The sequence below is a fragment of the Coffea arabica genome, chromosome 11e, assembly GCF_036785885.1.
Source record: "Coffea arabica cultivar ET-39 chromosome 11e, Coffea Arabica ET-39 HiFi, whole genome shotgun sequence".
Lineage (NCBI taxonomy): Eukaryota > Viridiplantae > Streptophyta > Magnoliopsida > Gentianales > Rubiaceae > Coffea > Coffea arabica.
Window position 1 is genome coordinate 56,721,755 of NC_092331.1, and position 10,593 is coordinate 56,732,347.

At 36.8% G+C, this 10,593-nt stretch overlaps 1 protein-coding gene across 1 annotated transcript; it reads left to right on the top strand.

Annotated features, from left to right (window-relative positions):
- The first annotated feature begins 311 nt into the window (after positions 1–311).
- LOC113719129 (ubiquitin receptor RAD23c-like) lies at positions 312–5,750 on the top strand. The gene is made up of 11 exons (XM_027244197.2): positions 312–701; positions 1,330–1,491; positions 1,999–2,052; positions 2,688–2,824; positions 3,217–3,394; positions 4,200–4,352; positions 4,428–4,496; positions 4,571–4,618; positions 4,701–4,810; positions 4,934–5,012; positions 5,358–5,750. Exons 1-11 carry the CDS (start codon positions 636–638, stop codon positions 5,472–5,474), a joined length of 1,173 nt encoding a protein of 390 aa, XP_027099998.2. The 5' UTR covers positions 312–635; the 3' UTR covers positions 5,475–5,750.
- Positions 5,751–10,593: the final 4,843 nt, after the last annotated feature.

Here is a 10,593-nt window from a genome sequence, read left to right on the forward strand (position 1 = left end):
TTTGTACTTATTTTTTTCAAACACGATAAATTATATTCTATATTCACTTTTACTCTACAATGAGGAGAAGGACACTTACTCCTACTCTACACTTCATCGGATTAGACAGGTGCAAAGGCACCTACTCTTAGACAAAAATGCAGATCAAGAGATTTTTTTGACCTGCATCTAAGGATAGTTTTTTTTTTAGTGGTCAACTACTCTAGGAGTAGGTTAATCCGGCTTGTACTTTTTTATTTAATTCAGCTTGTACTTACTGGGCAGTAAATCTATATCAGAAGATAAACATGACAATATCAACAGAGCTTGTCAGACACAAAAATCTAGCTCGGCTTTGATCCCCTCTTAACCCAATCCCCACTCGTCTCTCCATTAACTCCCTACCACGCGCCATTCCCTTTTGGGTTCTTTCTTTAGCGCGTCTATTGCAGCATTTAAAGAACGCGTGGTTTCTGTTAACTTAACGTCGGCGCGTGTGTAAATTCTTACTTGAGCCCTGGGACTCCTATTTCTACAATCTTCCTTTCTCCCCTATTCTGTCCCGGTGTGTGTTGTGCGTTTTTTTTTTAAACAAATAAATAAATCGGTGGTGATCGGAATTTTCCCACAAATTTATTTGGAGAAATTAGAGCAGGATGAAGGTTTTCGTGAAGACTCTCAAGGGCACGCACTTCGAAATTGAAGTTAAACCTGAAGACTCGGTAATTTGATCACACACACGCACTAGTGCTAGTTTTAATGTTTTAATTTTTGTTTTGGTAATTGAGCTTATTAATATTAGGGTTTATGGAGTTAATCGAGTTAATTGATTTGTTTTCATGTGGGATTTGAGTGGGAATATTAGTTATTTTTTCAGGTTTAATTACGATGAATTTGTCGATTAGTTTTTGTAGATTGATTTGATTAGTTTTTGTAAATTGATTTTAAACAGAAGTAATTATTCGACTGCAGTGAGTTTATGTCTGGTTTATGCGTGAATTGATTGTTTTTTATTGGAAATTAGGGTTTTCTTGACGCCATTTTTGCGGGGTGAGGAATTTGCTACTTTAATCGTGTAATTATTTTAGTTTCTATTGAATTTTCGAAGCTGAGATAGCTGAGATTGAAGTGTTTAAGTGAAGTTGTTTGGAACTTGTTCTGTGCAAATTTCGTGAGATTAATTAAGCAATGTTGTTTAATTTTCTAATGTCGGTTCGTTTTCTGTGTACTAGTTTCATACGACAACTAAAATGTATCACTCGTCTTTTCTCTTTGCGAGAATATAATTATGTGTTAGAGATAGTTTACTGGTTTAGGATTCACCTGTGTGGAATGGAATTTGTTTTTCAGGTTACTGATGTGAAGAAAAGCATAGAAACTGCTCAGGGGGCAGAAGTTTATCCTGCTTCCCAGCAAATGCTTATCCATCAGGGGAAAGTTCTCAAGGATGGGACCACATTGGAAGAAAACAAAGTTGTTGAAAATAGTTTTATTGTCATCATGTTATCTAAGGTAAACTTTAGCCGTTGGCAATTTGGTGTGATGAAGTGGATTTGTTCTGGTAGTATGTTTAGAGATGTGCTTCAGCTGTAATTGGTGCCATGTGTTCCTTACACCATCACTCCTTCCAGGTTTCCTGCTTGAAATAATTTTACCTTTATAATGAGAAATGCTGGTTCTTGTGTATGTTGTGTGTGTGCCTTTAATGCTCAACTTATCCAGACGAGTAGCTGCTACCTATTGATCCTTTTCTTACTATTTTCTGCTTCATTAATGTTTATCTCAGTTAATTGTGATCTAAGTGTAATCTTAGCTGTGGCCTTGGGCTTCTCTGAACCTATTTTTTGTTTGTTGTTTTTTGACTGAGGGGCAAAGAAGTGAAGATACAGATATTGTTTTGGCATTTGTCTTTCATCTGTTTTGCTACTTGAGATTCTGTTGATCATTGAATGGCTTCTGATTCTTTTATTATTGACTATGTGCTATTGCCTTCTTCCTTTATCTCCATGAAATATCTAGAGTAAGAGCTCACCGGGTGAAGGTTCGACAGCTTCAACTGCGGCCACAGCCAAGGTAGTGTTACATATATTTTGTTTTATTTTGTTGGTATCATACCACCTAGGAAAGCTGGTTTTTAGGAGCTTTTCTTCCTTCTGAATCGGAAATGTATTCATTAGATACCTTATTTTGGAATTCACATGATTAACTTGGTTCCCGACTTGTCCCCACTATGCCATGCCCTTTTATTGATATACAATGATCATTAAAATCTAATGGAACACATTTCTAATTCAATTTGAATGCATTTTTGGACATCTTTTACTTCGTCGGTCAGTTTGGAGATTTCGCTTTCTTTGGATGTAGTCAGAAGCAAAAGTTAATTAACAAAAATATTGTTTTGTGTTGAGAGTTTATAAAAAATGTGAGTTGTAGATGGCATTTATTTGTCTTAACCATCTCTCTTGGTAAGCTTTACTTATGTATTGTGCTTCTTATTGAGCATATATATTTGTTAATGTGCTTTACTGCTCAAGATATGTATGTAAACTTGCAGCTAATTTGTTTATGATTAACGAATCTGATTAGTTTGGAAGCCATGGCATAATTGATTTTATCTTCATGGTTCCCCTCTTCTTTTGTTTGCATATACATAGATGAGTACATCCCTTCTTTGGTTCCAGTGTTGCTATAGTTTATAATTTTGGTAGGTAGCACAATCAAGTGCCCCACCTGTTGCAGCTGAGGCTGCATCAAACCCTCAACCTGCTGTAGCTCAGACAGCATCAAGTCCTCAACCTCCAGCTGTAACTCCAGCACCATCAACAACTCAACCTCCTGCTGCAGTGTAAGTTTTTCTTCTCTTGTTAGTTGATTGAAAATTTTCCTACATTCCTCAAGGGTAGCAGTGGGTGTCTTGGTGTATACCTTTTTTTTTTAAGGGGGAGCAGGTTTGGATTTGGAATTTTTTTTCTCCATGGTCTAAATTTGCAATCCCTCTTCTATAGTTTTTTTTTTTTTTGGTAATTGGACTCGTTGTTTAGTAGAACTCCACAAGGGGCAGAGTTGGGAATGATTGGAAGAGTTATGTTAAACTTGGTTTTGTTTGTGGTCTACTCTGGATTATGAAACCTGGATTTTTGTTTTGCCCCCTATACTATGTGGTTCTGCTTGCTGTTTATTTTCTTCTCTTTAAGAATCTTGCCTCGTTATTTAGCAAAAGTTCATCGGTTTAACCAGATCTGATGCTGATGTCTATGGGCAAGCTGCATCTACTTTAGTTGCTGGTAACAACCTTGAGGGAGCTATTCAGCAGATTCTTGATATGGGTGGAGGAACATGGGATAGGGATACCGTTGTTCGAGCCCTTCGCGCTGCTTATAACAACCCAGAGAGAGCTGTTGAGTATCTATATTCTGTAAGTACACATCCTTTTTGAGATGTTATTTGTATTGCAACTCCTAAGCATTCCCATATGCATGACATGCCTGTATAATGGCACACTTTGTTGCACAAATATCTTTCCAATCCAGTTTGCTATCATTTTCTTTCCTAAATTCTTGTCAATTAGCAATTATCATAGAATAGTTCCCATGATAATTTCGGTGTCTCATCAATTTACTAATAATTCTGTGTTTTGTTGTTATTGCTGTATAAACTTGACATCAAAATTCTTATTGTTTGTGGGACCGGGGATAAATATGAAAAGATATGTTTGACATGATTCGAAAGTGTAGATGTTCTATTCCCTAGAATATGCTTTAAAAGGTTGATCTTTCAATATAAGATGCAATAGGAGTTGGAATTGGTATGATCTATGTAATTGTGGCGACATGTTTCATGTTTCATTTCTATGGTCCTCATGCAAACTTGCTTATAAGGAAGCCAGTGGCCAGGATGTAGTATTGTGACCTCATGTGTCCACTTTGGGCATCCTATTTCTACCTGTGTTACACGTTGAATTGGACCAATTTAAGGACTAACCTCTGTTTTTTCTTTTCCCACTCACTTAACGGTGTTCTCTTTGAATTGTGATATTTCTTGTATCAATAAAATAGTATTTTCTTCTGCTGTGGCATTTCTAGATTAATGAGTAGAGTGCAGGAGCATGTTGAATAGGTTTCTCCTCCTTTCCTTCTTGTTCTTGCTTTTCTGCAGTAACTCGTGTAATGTGGTCATGCGATGTCTCTTATCCTGTTCTTACTATCTCCTTTATGCATCAGGGCATCCCGGAATCGGCTGAGGCTCCACCTGTGAGTGGAACTCCACCGAGTGGGCAGACCACTAGTCCACCAGCTCAGCTTCCCCCATCCACGCAACCTGCTGCTGTTCCATCAAGTGGACCAAATGCTAATCCGTTAGATCTCTTTCCCCAGGTACAGGCAGCGTATATCATCAACTGAGCTGAGGGCGATTTTCAAATTAGTAGACTTGACATTTTCTTGTTGCAGGGTCTTCCAAACTTGGGTTCAAACCCTGCTGGTGCAAACACTTTAGAATTTCTGCGCAACAGTCAGCAGGTATCACCTGTTTCCCATTTGCCCTTCCCTTTGTCCTACTGCCACAAGATTTATTAACATTCAACTTTTTTCAGTTCCAAGCATTGCGAGCAATGGTGCAGGCAAACCCTCAAATTTTGCAGGTATTATATGGCTTTATCTTTAAGGTTTTTATTTTGTCTCTTCAGTTCCGAGACTACCTCACATTCTTGTCTTAATTTTCAGCCAATGCTCCAAGAGCTAGGGAAGCAAAATCCTCATTTGATGCGACTTATTCAGGAGCATCAGGCGGATTTCCTTCGTCTGATTAATGAACCTATTGAAGGAGGAGAAGGGTAACTTTCATGTTTCTTTTTCTTTTTTTTTTTAAATTACTGCAATGCCTTACTGAGCTTTCATGGTGGCTATTAGAAGGTCAATGAATCCATCTTCACGTGCTAATCCTTCCTTACAATCAGGAACATACTTGGTCAGCTTGCTGGAGCAATGCCACAAACTATACAAGTGACAGCTGAAGAGCGCGAAGCTATCAGACGTGTGAGTGTCTTTCATTCCAAGTCTTAAATTAGTTTGAATGTTTTTGACAAAATTAGATTTCTGAATCTGGTCATAGACTTAATTTGCTTACCATCAGCTGAGAGGATCTTGAATCCTATCTCAGCGGTGTGATGGGTTGTGCTATTTTTGGAAATTAAAAAGCCAATCGTTTATGGAATTTGTATACCAGAGTCAAGATCTTGGTTGGTTCTAAACTTTCGATTTGCAGTTGTGCCTTTGATGAATAGTTAATTTGTAATTCCCTCAGCTTTAAAACATATAAAAATGCACCAGTGTTCCATAGTAAGTGGTATTAATGTTGCCTTTAAAATTTTGCTTTTCCAGCTGGAAGAAATGGGGTTTGATCGCGCAACTGTGCTGGAAGTGTTCTTTGCTTGCAACAAGAATGAGGAGCTGGCTGCTAACTATCTCTTAGATCATATGCATGAGTTTGAGGAGTGAAATTAACTCTTAAGGCTGTATTCTCTCTCTCTCTCTCTCTCGACTCTCTTTTCTTTATTTTTTTTTCTTTTTTAATTGATACGCTTTGAATGAGTACATATCGTATTCCTTTGTTCTGGTGTCTTTATGCTTCTTCTCGAGTGCTGGAGAAGGCAGCAAACTTCAAAGTGTAACTATCCTGTCATATGTATGCTCCAGTGTCTTCTCTAGAAAACTTCTTCAGTAGTGTCTCTACAATTGGTTCATAAATACATAGCAGTTCTACTTCCTTGCCAACCTCCGTCATTGCATTGGCCTCAAAATTTGATCTCGTAAAAAACTAACCTGTTTTATGAGGTCAATATTTTGTTTGACAAAATACAATGCTACTGTTTCAAAACATGTGCAGTGGGCATCCTATATCAGCAGAAGTTACTACTATTTGAGTGATTATAGATTTTAGCTTTTTTATCATTAAAAAATTTATAATTAGAATATAAAATCAATCAAAATATCATAAAAATTAATTATTCAAAATTAAAATTTATAATTAGTTAAAATAATCGATCGAGAACAAGTCCAAGATGATTAGCAATGGCTTTGGACTGTTAACCTTGAAAATTCGGCAAAATTATGTGGACGTTCGTACAGGAGCTTCCAATCGATGGTTTAGTTACTGGTTTTAAATGTCTTTGGGGAACCTTCAGGAGCTTTGGCTCCAAATGGCACCTAATATGATACAGACCTATTGAATTTCTGCATGTTTGTTGCCGGAGTACTTTCAATTCCAAGCGATGCAGATATCTTCAAAGAAACCTGAGGTTCTCGACCTCAGAAGGCACAAAAACATGTTACCATCTCTACTTGTATGGAGAACTCAAGATTTTCGCAAAAAACATCAATCCCCAGAGACTTGGATTTTACCAGCAAATGCAACCCAGCTCATGCATGAAGCAGTTCAGTATGCTAACTAATTTAGGTACATTGTCGGCGCACAAATGAGAGGCTTTTCTAAAGTAAATATTGGGGGGCCGGCGGCCTCAACCGATCACCACCTCTGAACGCCAATGTCAGTAAGATAACTCATTTAAAAGGTGCGAAAAATAACGTTGGCCAATATGGTTGGAAATTATGTAGTATGTATTTGTCCATATATTGGTTTTATAAGAGTATTTATTTTAAAAGAAAAGAAAATCAAAGTTCTTTTCTGTCCTTGAGGTCGTCAACAGCTAAAAGGTATTATTATACTTGTCCTAAAAACTTCTGAAAGTTCCAGCAGTAAAATGAAAGATATAAAACTTTGATGAGCAATCAGGCTGGTTACCTAGGATATTGCATTTACCATCTAGTCCTCCTACTCTTTGATCCCAAGCATTTGAACTAATGATCAAGGTGTAAGGTGATTTGAGCGTCATTTTGTCAATGGATTTGGTTCGATTACTATCACATGTCAGAGTACGCTCCCGAAATTATAAGTCACTTATAGGAGTTCTTATAGATCACCCACCAGCACACCTCTTACACCTACAGTGAAATTCGAATACACGACGTTTTATAAGAAAATTATCTGTACTTATCAATTAAACCAACTTATGTTGGTGTCATTTTGTCATCAATGACATACAACATAACTAAAAGCTTGTTCAAAGATTGATTGCAGAATATCCATGTGATGAAGTAGGCACTTCTTGTGTCTCTGTGCATATAGGTAAAAGTAGTCGATCAAAATAAAAGGTGTGGGGACTAACGGACTGAATAGACTAAGTGGTCCAATTGCAAGGACTAGCTTCAGCAAGCGATGTCGAGTGGCATGGTGGCAGCAGAAATTTGAGGTTGGCAAAGTTTGGATGTGATGAACCTTTATTTTCTTTTGAGCGGGATGTGATAGATGAACTTGAAAGAGGACAGTTCTTCTGGGGACCCCAACAAAAGCAGGCCTAAGTGGAATGAGGGCTTAAGGAATTGAAATGTGTCTTAGTACAGACAACATTTTGGTGAGTTGTGTGATTGTATGATAACCCTTTACGTACTAAACTTTTCCCCAGAAAAATCGATGATCAATAGACAAACTTGGGACATGGTCCAGCATTTACTGTGGAGCGTGCAAGAAATATAACTTGCTTGATGTTCTGATGTGCATCGAATCATCTAAAGATAAAGACAGATGCTAGAATATAACAATAGCATTATCATGTAGTGTTCCAAACTTTTTTCTTGCGTATCTTAACTGCTTTCAAATTACTCTTCTTTTTCTTTGTTTTTAGTTTTTTGTTGGCCAATTCATTTTGTGTGTCCAAGATCCCTTTTTTACACTCTCAGCTCTGGAAGGAGAGCTAAAACTCTTCTAGCTTTATTCATTTGCATACCCACAAAATCTTGAACGAAATAAAGGAATAGTGCTTTCAGGAAAAATTCAAGGTGGAAGTCATTATCCTGCTATCTTGCCAACTTATGTAGATCACTTTATTTGTATGTTTGTCAACGCTAAAGTGATATAATTTTCAAAAACAGAAGCGAGATCCCATAGTATTTTTAGTTGTTACAAAATCCTAATAATTTGGATATGGGATACTTCTACACTTGTAATATATATATATATATATATATATATATATATTGCTACACTTGCTATTTTAAATTTTGATACCTGCAACAGTAGGAACGTACCAATAAAACGATAAGATTATCTTTTGCTCACGATTCTACAAATCTAGCTTTTGCTCTCAAAAATAACTAGATAGTTTGATTTTTTTTTTTGGTGTTAGGAGCTGCATTTGCACTTGGATATTAATCCGCAACATTTAGAGGGGTGGATTAACAACCACAAGGGTAATCCCAGAGGCTGTTTGGACACTAGGATCTAGAAGGAAGAGAATGAAAATCCATGAAAAAGTAGTAGCATATTACTTTGCATTGCACACAACTCCACATTCATGCATACATTTGCGACCAATCGTGCTAAAAGACACAAGTCGGTGGCAAAGATGAGGGAACGAAGAATGAGAAACACAAAAGCCGCTGACAGTCAAAAAGATAAGAATTTACATGATTTGTATGTACATATAAGACAATTACAAAAGGAGAAGCTTTCTTCAAAGGATAATAATCAATCCAGCTGAAAGACAATGAGTGTCTGTGTGCACTCATTTTCTGCGAGCAACCTGTCAAGGCAATGGTCAAGGCTATTTAATGACAGTGAAAATGAAAATACTGTTACACTAATCAATGCTTCGACAATGATCTTGATTCAAATCCAACCTTTCTTGTTTCAATATACTAATGACGTGTTATGCTCAATCATGAATTTTCAAAGCCCTTGCGGGACAAAATAAAGAAGCAACTTAAAGTCGTTGATACGAATTGATCTGGTTATAGTAAGCAATAATTGAACGATAAAAAAATCTGCTTAAGGAAGTATTCCACATCAAAACGTTTAAATGAGTTGAGGAATCCCAAAAATTGCGAATCTTCGCTTAATAAGTTACTTTCATTTTTCTTAATCTTCTAGACGTAACACAGCCAAAAAAAAAAAAATTTTTTTTTTGGACGACAAAAAGGTCATCTCTCATGCCACAAAGCCCACATGCATGTACAACAGTTCAGGGAAATCCACGTATCTGTATCATTGATGGAGAAGAAGCCGGCATTGCTGCATGTGTTAGCAGAAAATCCAATGTTATTGACCGGTCATGTAGTGGAAGAACAGATGGTTGATATAGGAAGGGTGATGCTTCAAGGAACCATTTGATTTTTTTGTGCAGTGGAAAAGTTATGTAGGCAGCTGGGATATGCAGACAAACATATTTTGGATGGGCTGTGGTGCTTTGGGTTCAGTTATGTCATCTCTAACGCCATCTCTAACGTCATCTCTAACGTCATATCTAACAGGTTTAGACCACATATTGAGTTTTTGGGTGCAAATTTTTGTACATGACAGGCTTCAAAATCTAGCATGCAAAAGAAAGGCAGCAATGGTGTCACGATCTCATCTGTGGTTCACTTTCTTTTCATCCTTATCTAATCAAGTATAATGCGGGAGTTGTATCGAGAGAGTACTAGGTACTAATTTGTGTGTGTGCTTATCATGACCTGATTGACTAAGTTCTTCAGTGCATCGATTGATTTCTTTCTCTCTTTTTTTTTTTGATGTAAAATTTCGTACATGAGTGAGGAACGTTACTCCTAGATTTTATCAAGAAAAAAATAACATAACATCCAAAAGTACAGAAAAAAATAAAAAACAATTAAAGAAAGAGTATTACTCCCTTGTATCAAGACCTAACTTTTCTAAAGATGGAAACCTATTCTGTCAATGCGCAATTCCCCTTTAGCTCCTGCGTGTCAGTTCAGTAGTTCGACTCCTGGCCTGGCAGGTTTGGTGCAATCTTTGCTCATCACATCCCACATTACTAACTTGTATCAGTTCATCTTGCAAATACTCCTTCCCAACTTACGTATCCAAGTTGATATAACCCAATGCATATGATTGTATTGTTGTCAAATTTGACTTGAAGAATAATTGAAGGGATTTGCTCTTAACTCCTTTTAATAATTGATGACAAGGTAGCCAATTGGGGTTTTGAAAATTTCGTTGGAAAAAGAGTAGGATGTCAAATCATTTCTTGATCATGAAGATCAATTATTAAGCATATAATCCTTACATTGTTGGTCATTCTTATTTATTCATTAATCATCTTTATATTGACCCTAGCAAAATAAGTTAAATCGTCTATAGGGAAAAAAAATTATTGGCCTTTTGGCTTATCTACATAATTAGCACACAGTACACAAAAATAGTCCTCGTTAGTGACTCCAGCTAGGGGGAGCTTAGTTGGGTAGCAAGACATGACACCATCTATAGCAACGAACTAATTCCTACGACTTTAAATAGCAGTTATAATAAAACCTTAACTTTTTTTTATCTTTTTTTCAAAAATAAGCTAGAATGAACCTTACGAGTTTTCCTTCTTTTTGTAGACATCTCAGGTCTATTACCAAAATAAAATGGTAGAAAGAAGCAAAACCAGTCTACGTTTTGGACACTCAATTAACTAATCTGACTCTTTTTTTTTCCAGCAAAAATACATTGTATAACATACTCTATCCTAATCTAGGGGAGGGGGAGCCTAAGGAGGCGTGT